General features: G+C 37.1%; 1 protein-coding gene across 1 annotated transcript in view; it reads left to right on the top strand.

The window, feature by feature from the left end:
* Positions 1 to 8912, top strand: part of LARS1 (leucyl-tRNA synthetase 1) — a 62392-nt gene extending 53480 nt beyond the window's left edge. The window contains exons 28-31 of the mRNA XM_024752493.1: positions 611 to 617; positions 873 to 968; positions 2434 to 2566; positions 8519 to 8912. Coding sequence (XP_024608261.1) covers positions 611 to 617; positions 873 to 968; positions 2434 to 2566; positions 8519 to 8724 — 442 coding nt within the window. The 3' untranslated portion in view covers positions 8725 to 8912. The remainder of the gene's footprint in view (positions 1 to 610; positions 618 to 872; positions 969 to 2433; positions 2567 to 8518) is intronic.
* The last annotated feature ends 8900 nt before the right edge of the window (positions 8913 to 17812 follow it).

Here is a 17812-nt window from a genome sequence, read left to right as displayed (position 1 = left end):
TGGACAGAAACCATTAAGGCGCACTTTTTTTTTTTTTTTCTTGATTAGTAATATAATCACCATCCATGAATCTACTGCCCAACTCAGGAACTAGAACATTACCAGTAGCTTTCACATATCTGAGTTTCTCCCCATTCCATCTTCCTGCCCCAGTGACAATTTAATATATAGATTCTAAAAATGCTGTCTCTCATTCACCTTAGGCAGAAGGAAAGATAATTTTCTATAGGAAATTGTGTTAGAGGATTCAAAAAGTGGTTCTAGTAATAATGAAAACACTAATAAATAAAAAAGTGCAGGTTTAGAGTTTGAATAAAATTGTTTTATGAAATACAGGAATGGAAGAAATACGCATTTCTAAATAAGCATTTTATGTCATGTAATTATAAATGGGCTAATAAAGTATTAGTAGACATCTATTTTATGTATATTTCTAAATGTTCATATATACTCATGGAGGTCAAAAAACTTCTTGGATATTTACATTGGGACAATGGGAACACTTTATTTAGGGTCATCTTGTATTCAGGTATATGCAATTTGCTACATTTCTGAGTTTTTCCATTTATTTGAGTGAAAGCCTTTTATACTGATTTTTGTTTTCTCTTAGGCAGCAGGTAGATGCCAGATTTCCTGATAGAAGATGGTAAACATGACTCTGTAAATAACATACTATGTATGAGGCATCTAACATGAGTGTTAAATACTTGATGATAGGTTTCATATAATGTTTATATGGAAAATAATAAAACTGCACAGGCCATTTTATGATAAGTGGAGAACTTGGTTTTGCTCTTTGGTGAAATGAGGTGATGACTAATTCCAATCATATTAAGTGATACTAATGACTTCCATCTTTCCCCTCTACTTAGCTAGAACACATAGAAGTCAAGTTTGCCTCTGAAGCAGAAGATAAAGTCAGGGAAGATTGCTGTCCTGGGAAACCACTTAATGTTTTTAGAACAGAAGTAAGTTGAAAGAATCTCACTGAATCGTTGCATTTTAGAGCTAGAAGAGACCTTAGAGAGCTTTACATCTAAAACCATCATTTTAACGATGGAAAGAAGTAGTGAGGTCCAGAGAAGTTAAATGATTAGCTTGGCTTAGGCCACTTAGTTGGTTAGTAGTGGGTCTGGATTTGAGGTCCTCTAATTCCCTGGTTAATGCAACCCTCACTTTTCCTTACTCTACTATCACAGGTAGCATCAGACGTTGATTGTGATTTTAAAAATAAGAATATGGTTTTCAAAACCTGACTTAAAAAAAAAGATAGTGGACATTGAAATGTGAAACTTTTTTAAACAGTGAAAAGGAGCTTTCATATTTCAGATGAGTTTTGGTTTAGTAATGGTATTCAAGACTTTTGGTTTCTGGCATAAAACAGATTGATGCATCATTTCCCATTATACTGGAGATGCTTTTTTAATTTCTTATTCTTTGACCATTACTGGTGAAGATAAATAGGTTTTGAAGTTTGGGGAGATTTTATTTATTAACTCTTAAAGAATCCATTCAGAATGGCAGCATTTGGTAAAGTTCACTGGAGTGCCATTGTGAGAGTCCATAAAATGCCCTACTTTTCTTGATAAACAGAGGACTTACATATATCCTGCCACTTTTACCACATTTAATTGAAAATGCAGCAAGCAGAAGAAGTCTATTTTGAAAGAATGAAGTAATCATGATCATGCAGACCTCCTAAATTTATCATCAGATTATAAATAGTCTCATTACATTAAGATATGGTGGCTTTTAAAAGTACAGTCATTTGGGCCATGAATATAGGTACATGAAATAGTTTTCCCCATACAAATATGTTTATTTCAAGCTTCTTTCAAGCATTCCATTAAGCTACTATGTATTTAAGTTTCATAAGGCTCAGTTGACTTTTTCCACTTAAAATAATGAGCAAGTTCTTTAACTATATTGTTTATATTATGTGGGAGTTAGTATGTCATAGAAATGAGTTTATTCTCAGTAAAGGTGAGGCTCTGCCTCTTACTAGCTATGTGACCTTGGGCTACTTCGTTAATCTTTCTGGTTCTCAGCTTTTCATCTGTGAAAAAGGGTCTTAAGGAACTGCCTTTCAGGATACAGGAATAATGTCTATAAAGTGCTTCGTACAGTGTCTGGTACATAGTAGGAATTCAATAAATGGTGGTAGTTTTAGAAGAGAAAATAGAATTATTGTTTTTATTCATCATCAGTATTGATATGTGTACTCATAGTCATTTTTACCTAGGCATTTGGTTATAAGCATGAGCTTTTGTACATTTTTTCTTTCATATTTGAGTATCCCTTGGTCTTGATTTTAGAATACCAGAATTAAATCTGTCTTTCATTGGGCATTAAAAATCTAGCAGAGATTCCTTCTCCCTCAGCAGTATTCAAGTTTGATTTCTTATAACAGTCATTTTCTCTTTATTTTCTTAGCCTGGTGTATCAGTTTCCCTAGTGAATTCTCAGCCATTCAATGGCCACTTCTCAACCAAAATTGAAATCAGGCAAGGAGATAACCGTGATTCTATAATCCGGCGTTTAATGAAGGTGGACCGAGGAATCAAAGGTAAATGGTTTCCTTGAAGTGCACATTTGGCAGTAGCTTGTGGATTTGATGAGTTCTAAGCAGAGGGGTGAAAGAAAAGTAACTGTCCTGCTTAGGGACAGTCATGTAATGTTGTGGAAGAGTGTTGGACCCAGAATCAGGACACCTATATTTTCTTTTGGGACATTGTGACTTGGTAGCTTGGTGGCTTGGCCATGTCACTTAAGCTCTAAACTGATTTCTCTTTTAGTGAAATGAGGACACTGGATTAGATATTTTTCCAGGATTCCATCTAGCTTTAAAATTGTAATAAGCAATTTCCAACGCTCAGAAGTATTCAGAATGAAGGAACATATTCCCTTAATTCCAAACTAACCTGCTTGACTGAATCTGTTCCTGGGGAAGGAAGAGAAACAGAGTAAAAGTTATTGAGTGTCTGCCATGTATTGGCCATTTAATCCTTTTACAACCCTGTAACATTTAGGGTATTATTTCCCTTTTGCAGATGATGAAATGGAGGTTAGAAAGGCTAAATAACTTGCAAAGTTCATACAGCTAGTAAATCCTGGAGCTGGAATTCAAACTTAGATATATTTGACTCCAAAGCTCATATTCTTTCTTTTTTTGTTGTTTTTTTTGTTTTTTGTTTTTTTTTTTTTTGCGGTACACAGACCACTCACTGTTGTGGCCTCTCCCATTGCAGAGCACAGGCTCCGGACACGCAGGCTCAGCGGCCATGGCTCACGGGCCCAGCCGCTCGGCAGCATGTGGGATCTTCCCGGATCGGGGCATGAACCTGCGTCCCCTGCATTGGCAGGCGGACTCTCAAACACTGTGCCACCAGGGAAGCCCTCATATTCTTTCTTTTAGACAGCGTGCCTCTGGGTAAAATATGTAAATAATCTTAATTTCTTAGCAAGATTAAGTCTAGATCTCCTATGATTAGATTTGATATAACAACTTACAGCTTTTTTTTTTTTTTTAACATCTTTATTGGAGTATAATTGCTTTACAGTGTTGTGTTAGTTTCTGTGGTATGACAAAGTGAATCAGCTATACATATGCATATATCCCCATATCTCCTCCCTCTTGCATCTCCCTCCCACCCTCCTTATCCCACTCCTCTAGCTGGCCACAAAGCACCGAGCTGATCTCCCTGTGCTATGCAGCTGCTTCCCACTAGCTATCCATTTTACATTTGGTAGTGTATATATGTCAGTGGTACTCTCTCACTTCGTCCCAGCTTCCCCTTCCCCCTCCCCTTGTCCTAAGTCCATTCTGTAGTCTGCATCTTTACTCCTCTCCTGCCCTTAGGCTCATCAGACCTGTTTTGTTTTTTTTTTTTTTTTTAACATCTTTATTGGAGTATAATTGCTTTACAGTGTTGTGTTAGTTTCTGTGGTATGACAAAGTGAATCAGCTATACATATGCATATACCCCCATATCTCCTCCCTCTTGCATCTCCCTCCCACCCTCCTTATCCCACTCCTCTAGCTGGCCACAAAGCACCGAGCTGATCTCCCTGTGCTATGCAGCTGCTTCCCACTAGCTATCCATTTTACATTTGGTAGTGTATATATGTCAGTGGTACTCTCTCACTTCGTCCCAGCTTCCCCTTCCCCCTCCCCTTGTCCTAAGTCCATTCTGTAGTCTGCATCTTTACTCCTCTCCTGCCCTTAGGCTCATCAGACCTGTTTTGTTTTTTTTTTTTTTTTTAGATTCCATATATATGTGTTAGCATACGGTATTTTTTTTTCCCTTTCTGACTTACTTTTTGTGACAGACTCTAGGTCCATCCACCTCACTACAAATAACTCAATTTTGTTTCTTTTTATGGCTGAGTAATATTCCATTGTATATATGTGCCACATCTTCTTTATCCACACATCTGTCAATGGACACTTAGGTTGCTTCCATGTCCCGGCTGTTGAAAATAGTGCTGTAGTGAACATTGTGGTACATGACTCTTTTTGAGTTATGGTTTTCTCAGGGTATATGCCCAGTAGTGGGATTGTATAGTTTCTTTTTTTAATTACTCAGCTGGTCTTACGCTGAGAAGAGCGTGAAGGGAATTAGTTTGTTTCTGTATTATTTTTCTTCCAAATTATGAAGACAAATTAATGTTGAGATTCCCTATTTTACATAATCTCTCTCTTCTCTTCTTATGGCAATCAAGAGTTGATTGGGCCAAATACCATCAGTATAAAATTTTCTGAAAAGATTTACAAATCCTATACAGTGACCAATTTATGGAATTATATTCAGGGTAACAACATTCCATTTACATAGAAGACTTAAAATAGCCCTTTGGAATTCATTCTACCATGTATTTTTTGTTCTCTTGAAGTCATTCGTGTACCTTCTGTTGTCATTTCTTGAGAGAATATCATGTGTAGTGTGTGTAGAGACAACTGTGTATGCAGAGACTCCTTTGTAGGTACTAGGGGCTTTGGGGAGTCCACAAAGTACTGTTCATTAGGAGGCTGCATCTAGTGAAGGAGTAGGGGACTAAGCTATTGAAGTACATAATCATAATCTAAGGAGAAACTGCTGAGTACAGTAAGAGAGATATAGTAAAATTTACACACAGAAAAAGGTGAGATTATTTCCAGCTGTGGTGATCAGACATGATTTTATGGAGAAAACATTGTTTGATAGGGCCTTGAGAATTATACCTGTGAGGGTGAAGGGAAAATGTGTACTAGCATGAGGGAAACACTGATACATTTTTTTTTTTTGCGGTATGCGGGCCTCTCACTGTTGTGGCCTCTCCCGTTGTGGAGCACAGGCTCCGGACACGCAGGCTCAGCGGCCATGGTTCACGGGCCCAGCCGCTCCGCGGCATGTGGGATCTTCCCGGACCAGGGCACGAACCCGTGTCCCCTGCATCGGCAGGCGGACTCTCTACCACCGCGCCACCAGGGAAGCCCACACTGATACTTTTTTCACTGTGTACCAGCAATATGTTAGGACTAGGAATATTTTTGTTTGCAGACATTTAAAAAAATTGTGGTAAAATATACATAACATAAAGTTGACCATTTTAGTCATTGTTTAAGTGTACAGTTCGGTAGCATTAAGTACATTCACACTGATATGCAGCCACCACACTATCCATTTCTAGAACTTTTTCATCATCCCAAACTGAAACTCTGTACCCATTGAATAATAACTCCCCATTCTTCCTCCCTGTAGTCGCTGGTAACTACTCTTCTACTCTATGTATTTGACTGTTCTAGGTACCTGTATAGTGGAATCATACAATATTGTTCTTTTGTATGTCTTATTTCATTTAGCAAAATGTTTTCAAGGTTCATCCATTTTGTTGTAGACATTTAGCGTGTTCCTTCAATAAACCAGGTACTGTAGAATGATAATGCCATCCTTAGAACTTATAGGCCACAAAAAGCAGAACTTGAAAATTTTGAAGTGTGAACATATAGGAAGCCGTTTTGTGGCCTTCCTTTTGGCTGTTTTATATTGCATATATTCAGTCATGAGAAATGTTTGTAATAGGAAGAACTCTTAACTTTGAAGAACAATATGGTGGCTTCTAAAGAAAACAGATATTTGTGTGGACATGCTGGATAGGATTATTATGAGGTTATAGTGCATAAGAGGTTTTATTCCTGTATTGGAAATTGTATTATATAATATAATGTTAAACCTGACTCCCTTTTAAATACACTCAGATGCAGCACTCACTAGGTTCTTTAGAACTGTACTGATGTGTTTTCTTTAGCTCGTCTCTTCTCACTGAGCCTCTGGCATAATTCTTACATCCTTTGTCATTCTAGCTGTGAATAATATTATCATGAAGTGCTTTAAGTTTGGTATTAGTGGCTACTGTGAATTTGGAAAATAGAAATATTAGGGGGAGTTTGCAGTTGATATTCCTCCAAGTATCTACAGAAGAGCTCTAAACTTAAGACTTTTCCAGAAGCCCTCAGAACACTTTGATATCTAAGGGGACTGAGTATATTGAGTATATGAGATGGGAAAGGAGTGAAATTCAATAACATATTTCTCAGTCTGTCTGCTGTGATAGCCAGCAAGTCATCCAGTTAGTGCCAATTGTATTGAGGGTGATTATGATCTAGGTCCAGGAGGCACTAGCTAAAATCGTCATTCAGTCCACAAAGGCCATGGAGCAACTATTTGACGATAATGACTTTAAATCACTTACCACCCATGCCACATGTGAACTAATAATTTGGAGGTGAAAAGCTCCATTCCACATTATCAATCCCTAGGGACTCTCAATCACTCTCATCTTTAAGTGCCTTAAATCTTGTGTAGTTGCAGACTTAAATTTCAACATTTTCAATGATAAGAGAGGTCTGGGATAAGAAAAGATAGTAAAACCACTAAGAAAGCACCAATAATTTTATTGGCAGTAATAACTACATGGTGAAACATCAAAGCAGATGTGTTTTGTCACTTAGAAGCCTGGTTGGGTATTAAGGCTTCTTTGAAATAGTTTGATTCAGCATTGCTTGGAATGATGAGGGAGGTCTGTTTCAGAGAGAGTGAGAGAGGGAGACAGAGGCAGATCTGCAGTAAAAGGCTTTGTGCATAAAATCTGCCGGTAGGACTTGTCACTACTTCCATAAGAAAATAATTTGCTATCACTGATGTGCATGTTGAATTGCAGTAGCTGTTAAAATGAATTGTGTTCTTCCCCCCAAATAAGACCATGGCTGTCAAGAAGACTGTAAGTGCTCCTTTCCCATTTTAATTTTCAGGGCTTGTGCTGTATATGGGGATAGATTGTATGGCCTCTGCAGAGACTCTACAAAGACTCTTAGGCAGGGTTTGCCTTCATGGTAGTTGCAGATAATTGCTCTATAAGCCCCAGGATCCCTACCCTAAACTTGTAGTCCTTTAGTCTTTGTTTCCCAAGGAGAATAGAATGCCTGGATAACCTGTACTCCTGGCATAGCTGCCAGCTGCATTAATGTTTCCTTTTATCTTTTTTTTTAAACCTTATCCCTCTCATGCTGAGTTTCATACTCTCAAGGCAACATGAGGGAGTGTAGCTCATGGACCACCCAGCAATCTACTTTAGAAAGGGGTGGGAAGTAATTCAGAAAATATCTTCAGTTTCTGTGGATCAGGTTAAGTATAAACTAGCCATGCTACACTTAGAATGAGCTGTAAATCCAGAATCAGCATTTGTAGTCATTTATGGTGTTTTTCTACCATATAAAATAAAACCATTTGATGTTGAAAAGTCTCAGAATTGCTGAAATAAATAAATTTCTTTTGGGCTCAGTTGTTGGCAGGATTGTTGGATCATAAATTTGTTCAAGGGACAAGTGCTGTCTTTACCAGGAGCCATCTTATCAGCTTGCATAAGAGCAGATCAGGAAAATCTCAAGCAAGGGAGGGTTGGAACTCATCCAAAAGCTCAAAATTCTCAAATGCGCCCTTTCCCCCAGCCATTCCCCTTCTTTCCTTGTCTCTCATCAGCTTGTTAATACACTTTCATCCTTTGAGCAAAACAAGAAACTGGTAATGCTATTTCTTAGAGTAGTAATTCTTTTTCCAAAATTATCTTTCCCCAAAAGCCACAATTCTTGAACTTTTAAGTATTCCAGGAAGCAAGACAAGCAAGATAACTAAGTTTTAGGCTTTTTAATATTCTGAAAAATGGTTAACTGAAGTGTATTAAAAGTGATTTGAGAGACCATATAGGATAATACTCAAAAATATAATCAGTCCCTCCCCTTGGTTTGTAATTCAGGAGATGTGTTATCCAGAATCTCTGCTGGTCTTTGATCTGGGTAAAAGTTGACAGAAGATGAAGATTTGTTAGATTCAGCTTTGCTTTCTGACATCGGGTCCTATTTAGTAATCTGATGAAAATATTGTTTTAGATATAACAACCAGTGTGAATTATCAGGCTCAGGCATGGGTTTGAGTCAGAGACTGTAATTAAATGTTCATATTGATACTTTCTTTTGCTGTAGACCTTTCCAAAGTGAAACTGATGAGATTTGATGATCCACTGTTGGGGCCTCGGCGAGTTCCCGTCCTGGGAAAAGAGCACGCTGAGAAGACCCCCATTTCTGAGCATGCTGTTTTCCACGTGGACCTCACGAGCAAGAAAATTCATCTTACTGAAAATGGGCTATGGGCAGATATTGGTGATACAATGATCTATCTGGTTCATTAAATTCAGGCACATTGGAGATTTATCCTGGTTTCTGGGGATATTACTACTATGATTGTGCCTATAGATGGGCTATGAGAATCTTAGGCTGGACCTAAATAGATTTCATTTCTAACCATCAAATTCTGCATGTACTTGTAAATACACCAAGTTTTCTTGGATTGCTGGACCTAATAAATTTTTTTTCCTTATTGAGGGCTTGAAGAGTAGTAGTTGTACCATACTTTGTTTTTGTTTTTTAACAAATTATTTCCATTTCCCAGAAGCTTCTAGTATTTCAGATTATTACAAAAGTGTCAGTATGCTTCTTGTATGAGGTATACTTCATATTATTTATGAGGCTAAGGAGCATCTAACAACTTTTTATATTATATCCATTGTGGAGTTAGCTGTTTTTCTTCTAAAAGAGTAAATTAGGCAGCTAGTTTTGCTTTTTAAAAAGAACTCTCATGATGATTTTAAAAGAACAAATGAGAATATTTTGACTTGATTATGATCACTCAGTATTTTGTATAAAGAACAAATAGGTCTTATGTTCATAAGAATTTTTTTTAGCTTTAATATATTCAATTAACCAATAATATTTTTTCAAGGCTAATATCAATAGTTTATAAACAGTTTATTTGATTTTCACTAAATTTAGGTGAAATTTTAGGATTTAGGATTTCCCCCAGAAATCTGCATCTATCAGATTTGTCTTGAGTCCAATTGTGTTTAAAGATGAAGCCAACGGGGACTTCCCTGGTGGCACAGTGATTAAGAATCCGCCTGCCAGTGCAGGGGACACGGGTTCGAACTCTGGTCTGGGAAGATCCCACATGCCACGGAGCAACTAAACCTGTGCGCCACAGCTACTGAGCCCATGTCCCACAACTGCTGAAGCCCATGTGCCTAGAGCCTGTGCTCCACAATAAAGAGAAGCCACTGCAGCGAGAAGCCTGAGCAGCACCGCAACAAAGAGTAGACCCCGCTTGCCGCGACTAGAGAGAAAGCCTGCACCCAGCAACGAAGACCTAATGCAGCCAAAAATAAATAAATAAAACAAAAAACAAAACAAAAAGGATCAAGCCAACAGCATTGCAAATTCTCTTATTCTTTCTGGAATGTCATTTGATATTGTCTGTGCCATTTGTTTTCATATGAGGAAAAAATATTAGGTATTGATTGACAGACAAGAAAAACATTTCTATTCCTTGAAGGGTTTAATATGGGGAAAGTCCAACTCTGATAATCCTAAGGAACCTGAATTCTAACTTTTCAGGTCATGTAAAGAGATTTTATTGAGCTTCCTTATTTTGCTTTATACAGTTTGAGATTACTGGGCCTAGTTGAATGCTCTATTATAGAATCATTAAAGCAAATCATAGAACGTTAGAACTGAAATATTCCTTAGAGATCATTAAGTGCAAATCATTGTTTATCTGCTAGGAACAGGCTGTATAGCAGAGTGGATAAGGTTACATTCTCTGAAGTCAGGCTAGCTATGTTAGATTTCCATTTCTTACACTTGCTACTTGGGTGGTTTTGGCCAGTTACTCAGCCTATTTCTTCATCTGTAAAATGGAACTAGTAATTTACCTACTTTCTGGGCTTACTGTGAGATGTTTAGATGAAACAATCTAGGAAAATCTTATATATAGCACAGTGCCTGGCAGGTGGTAGACCTTTAGAAATGTTACTGATGATATGGTGATGATGAGCCTTCAGTAAATGTTACTGAATACTCCTTCTTCTATTACTACTACTACTATATCAGGATTAAGATATAAAGATTCTATTAAGATTACTATGGGCCATAATCATGTCATGTTTGTTTGGTTCTTCTGGGGCAGCTGTTTTGTTTTCCCTCCATTAGATTCTTTTCTGCTCCCTCAGTCTGCATAGCCTTAGTTATTCCCAACATCAAAGTAATCCTTCCTGGGGCCTAAAGCCTACTTAATGTTTAACTTAGGCAAATTAAATGAAATGAGCTTGGCCAAAAAAAAGAAAGGTGAAAGGAAAATAATTTTACTGTTGTAAGTGATTGTGCCTATTTTATTAACTGAGCCTATGAACCTATACTTTCTTGGATTAAGTGTGAGCTGGGATTCATGGATTCTCTGTTCCCTCAGTCTCAATTCCTATGTGTCTCTCTTAAGAATAAATGTCTTGCTGGGCTGAATATATTTTTTATGTTTAAAGATACGTAAGTTTTGTATAAGGAAGCCTCTAAGCATAAGCCTATTACTTCATCAGGTATGAAACAAAAACCAGCAACTAGTTGAAATGCTGAAGGAAAAATAAGCTGCATTGGGCTTATTGTTTTATGGGAGATGGTTACCTTACTAAAGGATTCTAACTCTTTTTAAGTTGTAAAATGTAATGCACATAAACTGAACAACAATAAGAAATATATAATATACACACAAATATATAAAATACATACAAAAAATGAACTACAAAACAGAATTTATCAACAAAGCAAAAACCTATGTAATCACCACCCTGTCAAGGAATATCACAATGCCAGCACCTTGGAAGCCTGCCTTACGCCTCCTCCCGTAAAGACAAGCTTATTGCCCAGTGTATGAACATTCTTTATACATGTTCCATGTGAGCTTTTAAAGAATGTTTATTCTGCAGTTGTGGAATTCTACATACGTGCATTAGGTCATACTTGCAGATTGAATTGTTCAAATCTGTATCCTACCGTTTTGTTTTCTTGGTGTACTCTTTGTTTTGGAGACGTACTGAAATCTCTCATGACCCTGGATATACATATTTCTCCTTCTAGTTCAGACAATTTTTGTTTTATAAATTTTGATGCTGTGTGATTAGGTGCATATAAATTTAGATTCTGTTGTCTTTCTGGTAAATTGAACTTTTCTAATTAGGAAGTTTTCCTTTATTTTTTCCTAAAGGCTACTTTGTCTAACATTAGTATAATAACATCAGTCTTCTTTTGGTTAGTGTTCATGTAGAATATCTTTTTCCATTCTTTTGCTTTTAACCTTCTGTCACTTTATTTTCTTTTCACATTTTGACAAATTTTAAACCTACAGAAAAGTTAAAATAATTGGTTAGTAAACATCCATATACCTGTCAACTGAGATTTACCAGTTATTCACATTTTGCTCCATTTGCTTTCTCTCTCTTTAAACATACATTTTTAAAAATGCACTTTTTATTTTGGAATAGTTTAGCTTTATAGAAAAGTTGCATCTAATGTATGGAGAGTTCTGGTACACCCTTCACTCAGTTTCCCCTAATGTTATTATTTTATGTAACCTTGGTTCAGTTGTCAAAACTAATTAATACTGGTACGCTGCCATTAACTAAAGGCTTCATTAGGATTTCACCAGTTTTTCTTTTTTTTTAATATGCCTGTATTTTTATAAATTTTTATTTATCTTTTGCTGTGTTGGATCTTCGTTGCTGCACGCAGGCTTTCTCTAGTTGCAGCTGGCGGGGGCTACTCTTTGTTGCGGTGCGCGGGCTTCTCATTGCAGTGGCTTCTCTTGCTGCAGAGTGCGGGCTCTAGGCGCGCAGGCTTCAGTAGTTGCGACACGCGGGCTCTAGGGCGCGGGCTTCAGTAGCTGTGGTGCATGGGCTTAGTTGCTCCGTGGCGTGTGAGATCTTCCCAGACCAGGGATAGAATCCGTGTCCCCTGCATTGGCAGGCAGATTCTTAACCACTGCGCCACCAGGGAAGTCCCACTAGTTTTTCCGCTAATGTCTTTTTGCGATTACAAGATCCTATCCACGATACCGCCTTGCATTTAGAATATAGTTTTTAAAAATTTTGAACCATTTAACAGTAAGTAGCAAACACCATGACAATTTACCTTTCAATACTTTAGCATGTAACCCCTAAGAACTAGGACATTATCTTGTATAATATATACATATATATATATATATATATATATATATATATATATATCTTGCCAAAGAAATGTAACATTGGGCATATATTTTATATGCCCAGTGTAGTTTAGCAATAATATTAGGTTTTTTTTTCAGGGTCTATTCAGAGATTAAGCATTACATTTTGTGGTCATGTCTCTTGATCTCCTTCACACTAGAACAGTTTCTCAGCTTTTCTTTTTCAGTCTTTCATCACAGTAACATTTTTGATGACTCCATGCCAGTTGCTAGTAAGTTTGCTTCACAATCTGGATTTGTCTGTTTTCTCCTGGTTGGATTCAGATTTTAAAATCTTGGCAAGACTACTATAGGGTGATATTTCCCACTGCATCATGTATTGATGATTGCCAGATTCATATATTGTTGGTGTGTTCCCATTACTGATGATACTAAGTTTGATCACTTGGTTAAAGTAGTATCTTCAGATTTCTCCATTGAAAAAGCAATCTTTCTCTTTTGTAATTAGTAAGGAGCCTGTAAGGTGATATTTTAAAATTTATGTGAATATCCTGTTTACCAGCAAACTTTCAGGAAATGGTAGCATTCATCGATCATCTTTCTGCCAGTAACTACATGGGTAGTTGTAATAGGGTGAGTTCTTAATTTTATCATTTTTTCTACATGTATTAGGTATCATTCTTCTGTAAAGAAGAGGTTTCCCCTTTGCTTCCATTTTTTGCCTTTCACCATTCTTTACAAACCACTATGGACTGATGGGTTCTTTTTTTCATATATGCTATAATCTGTTACCATTGTTATACTTTGCTCAGATTTTCTGGAGTTATCCAGTGGGGGCCCCGTTGAAGCTAGTTCCTGTGTGCTTTTGCTATCTCCCCATAAGTCTTGGAGCATTTCTTTGCTTAATGGCACAAGCAGTTTCCTGTTCACCTTGTATTTTCCTGTCCCCAGAACAGGAATCAGTTTTTTCTCCAAGGACCTCTGCTTCATTTTAATGGAGAGTGGTATTAAGAAAGCAAGATCTGGGTGTTTTGTGTGCTCATTGCTACTAAGTTGTAGGGTTTTTATAGGCTTTTCCAACAGGCAGAGCTAAGAAATATGTATATATAAAAATCATAATTTTATCTAATACCACAATTCTTTCTTGCATTTTCCCTGAAAATATTTGTATCTTTCTTCTCACACAGTGAAAATTCTGGTTCCCAAGAACCTCAGTATATTTACTGCTTTGCTCTGTTAGTAATTTCAGACTTGCCAATGCAGTGCTACTATGAACAACAAATTTACTAAGTAGAGTTCAATATATATTTTTTGAAAAACAAATTTGCAGTTCTTTGTGTCCTTAAGGTGTTTCTCACTAAGGGAAATAGTCAAAGCACTGTGTTTAAATGTTACTTGAATGAATTCCTTTTCATTTGTGGTTTTAATATAAAGTCATTTGTTTCTCTTACTCAATTTTATGAGTTTGTCCCCTTTTTATTTATTTTTTGAAAAAGTAAAGTACTTACACTGTTTGAAAGTCAAAACTACATCCATTCAGAGAATTTTTACTCTGGCACCACATTCCCATGTTCTATAGCTAACCATTTCGCTAGTTTCTAGATTATCTTTCCTGTGTCTCTTTCTAAAAATAAGCAAATATTTATTTATATGTACTTTACTTCCTCCTTTCTCATGTAAAAAGTAGATGTTATAATTATTTTATACGTTGCTTTTTTAAGTTAAATTTATTTTTTGATAAATATATGTACTTGTTTTTTTACTTTAGGTCATGGAGATCTCTTTCTTTGTCCTTCTCCTTTTCCTCCCTTGCCCCCTTCTGTCCCTCCTCTTCTCTCCTCTGTGTTATACTTTTGTAAAGGTGTACCATAACTCATTCAATTAGTTTCCTATGGATGGGCATTTAGGTGTTTCTAAGTTTCTGATATTTTATAGAACCTGTATAGAATTATATGGTGAGTAACTTTGTGGATATGTGGTTTTGTATTTGTGGAAGTGTATCTTAAATTTATGGAAGTTGGCTTGTAGGTCCAAGGGTAAATGCATATATAGTTTTGTTAGCAGATAATCTGGGTAAAAAAGCATATTAGGCAGAGGGTACAGCAGGTGTAAAAGCTCTGAGGCAGGAGCGTGTAGCTGGTGTGCTGAGGGGGTAGCAAAGAGGCCACATGAAGAAACAGGTCTAGAGAGGACAAGTGACCTGTCCAAATCCTATACGTCAGTGGCAGAGATGTGTTAGAGCCCTGGCTTCCATAGCTCCAGTCCATTGCAGCATACTTATTAAACAAGGAATGCATGCATAGGGAACAAAATGTATTTGACCAAGGCCAGCGATGTCAGGGCTGTTAGGTCAGAAGAGGGAGAAGTTTCTATGGACTTGAGTCAGATAAGACTTCACAGATGCGGTGCGCTGTGAAGGTTGATTAGGATTGGAGCAGCAGCTAGGAGAGCAGGGCCGCATTCCAAGCTTTTAGAACCAGGTGTGGATAAGGGCTAGGAGGTGAAAGCAAATGCATGGCTTGTTTGGGAGATAATGCTGGGAATGGAATGTTTATCTTGGAAGAATGAGAGAGAAATTGGAAACAGGTAAGTAAATTGGGCCTTATTATAACAATTCTTGGATTCCAGGTAGAAATTCGAAGTTGATTTAATTACCCAGAGAGTCACTGCAAATTTTTAGGTGGGAATGAGATGATATGTTCCTTCATGTCTTTTATAGTTTGTAGTAGTTTTGTCTTTCTGTTTTTCACTTGAAAAATTCATTCACTTAGTCATTCTGATGACTATTTGCTAGATACTTATGTACCTGGCTCAGGTAAGTTCTCAGTGTTAGCTGATACTTTGTTATGCTATTTTCTCTCCTTAATATCTTTGGACATAACTTCACATCTGTATTAGAAACTACTTAGATGCCACCCAAGACTTACAGCATCAATTTAAGTTTTCTAACTGCTCACTGCTATCCTTAAAGCTTAATTGATTATAAGGTAGGGAACACCCCCCCCCCCACACACACACACATGAAAAACAAACAGGATAGGACACGGTCCTTACTCCTAAGGGCTTAAGGGATGTGACAAAGGAGTAGTTAACTGCATTTTCACTTTGGAGGACTAAGTGGTGATTTGTTGTATCCCTTGTTTTCCTTATACTGGAGTTAGGTCTAGAGCTGTGCTGTCCAATAATTTAGCCACTTAACCACATGTGTCTGTAGAGGACTTGAAACGTGAGTAGTCTGCATTGACGTGTGCTGTAAAAGCGTAGAATAAAGACTTATGACAAAGAGAACGTAAAATACCTCAATTTTATGTTGATTACATGCTGAAATAATATTTTGAATAAATTGGATTAAATAAAATATATTAAAGTTAATTTCATCGGTTTCTTTTTACTTTTTAAACAGTAGCTTCTGGAAAATTTTAAATTGCATATGTGACTCGCATTTTATTTCTGTTGGACAGCATGGTCTACAGACAAAGAGATTTAGGTTAAACATTACTTCCTGTTGTACCATATCAAGAGATACGTAATATCAGTTTGTCCCACTCTTAGTGATGCTAAATTTGATAATTTCTCAAACTCTCCCTTTTAAAGATACATTTTGATCACTTGCAGAACTTTCCATTATAAAGATACATATTTTTAATCACTTTCAGAGTTTTTGTTGTAAAGATACATTAAAAAAAAACACTCTCAGGACTTTCCATTGTAAAGATACATTTTGAGTATTTCTCCAGAGTTAAGATCCGTTATTTCTTTTACAATTAGAAATCTGTAGAGGATGTTTTAGCACCTTGCAAATGTCCTATTCCCAATTTTTTACCTAATGGTTTTATTACCCGCGATCCTTTCCTGAATAAATTATGTTGGAAACTGTGCAAAATGGTGATTTTCTAATGCGAAAATTATTACCAAACCAGACTTGGGTTTGCTTACTTGCTGCACAGCAAAGCCAAGCTACTGACCCTGGGTTGTGGTGAAGGAAAGTGCAGCATTTATTTGTGGGGTGCCAAGCAAGGATAATGGACAGGCAGCTTGTGCTCAAAAGACCGTAACTCCCTGATGGCTTTCAAGTACGAGTTTTTAAAGGCAACATTTGGGGTGAGGGTTGTAGCTCCTGGACTTTCTTCTGATTGGTTGGTGGTGAGGTAACAGGCTAATGTTTTGGGAATCTTAATCATCAACTTTCTGGTTCCAGCTAGTCTGAGGTTTCTGTGCTTATGGTCAGCAGATCGTCACCATCTTCTACCAGGTTGGCGGTCTTAGTTTCTGCAGAACAACTCGAAGATATGCATCAGATTGTGTGTATATCCCTTTAGGAGGAGCTCGGCCTCTGTTTTATTGCTGAACTATTTGCTTTTCCTTTATTTTTGCATTCCATCACTTCCCTAATTAGTAATTGCCTTAGTCTTAGCCCTTTAGAACTTAGGGGGAAGGCCTAGGAGACTAAAGCCATTTTCTACAAATAAGAAACAGGGAACATGGAGGGACTTTTGTACCTGAGAGGGCCCTGCAAGGTCCTGCTCGACTTCAGTCTCCCCTTTTCTTTGACACTACTCAGTCCTGAGGGGAAGAGGGGCTGGACAAGAAAGAGAAAGTTTTAGATAGAGTGGTTAATCATAAACTCATCAGGGGACTCTGTTTCAGGGGACTGGGTTTCAGTTACCATTTCTTTTCCATAAATAGTTGTCATTCTTCTATAAAGAAGAACATTTCTTTTTCTTCTTTCTCTTTTTCATTTATTTTTAGGTGAAAGAGCTGTGTGGCATGTGGATTGGTCACTTCATACAATAGATGTTTGATTAGAAAAGTTGGCACAAATGAAATTTTAAAATATGGAATCAGCTTACATGTGCAATGGTTGCTCATTCTTCAGAGGAATCTTATTGTAAATCTTTTTGCAAAGCTAGTAATCACTTAATTTCTGTTATTCTTATAAACTTGAATTTTCATATATAGCACATTTATTCAACAACTTCTTGAGTGCTTATTAATAGTGTTTCAAACACTGTGTTAAGCACTTGGAATAGAGTGGTAAGCAGAAGAAACATGGCTGTCCTTCATGTGGGATGCTTCCTTACAGTTAAGAAGACAATGGGAATTGTCCAGAACCTAGTGAGTGAAGGCAATTATGAAGCTGTATCTGAAGGATCTTGATTTGGGTGGTATTATATAGGCTTTTGCTAACAACCCTGTTCAAGTAAATGCTTTGAAGTTCAGAACCGTAC

Source organism: Neophocaena asiaeorientalis, unplaced genomic scaffold, assembly GCF_003031525.2.
Source record: "Neophocaena asiaeorientalis asiaeorientalis breed wild unplaced genomic scaffold, Neophocaena_asiaeorientalis_V1.1 scaffold204, whole genome shotgun sequence".
NCBI lineage: Eukaryota > Metazoa > Chordata > Mammalia > Artiodactyla > Phocoenidae > Neophocaena > Neophocaena asiaeorientalis.
Note: the sequence above shows the minus strand (reverse complement) of the source record. Positions and strands in the feature narration are given on the sequence as shown.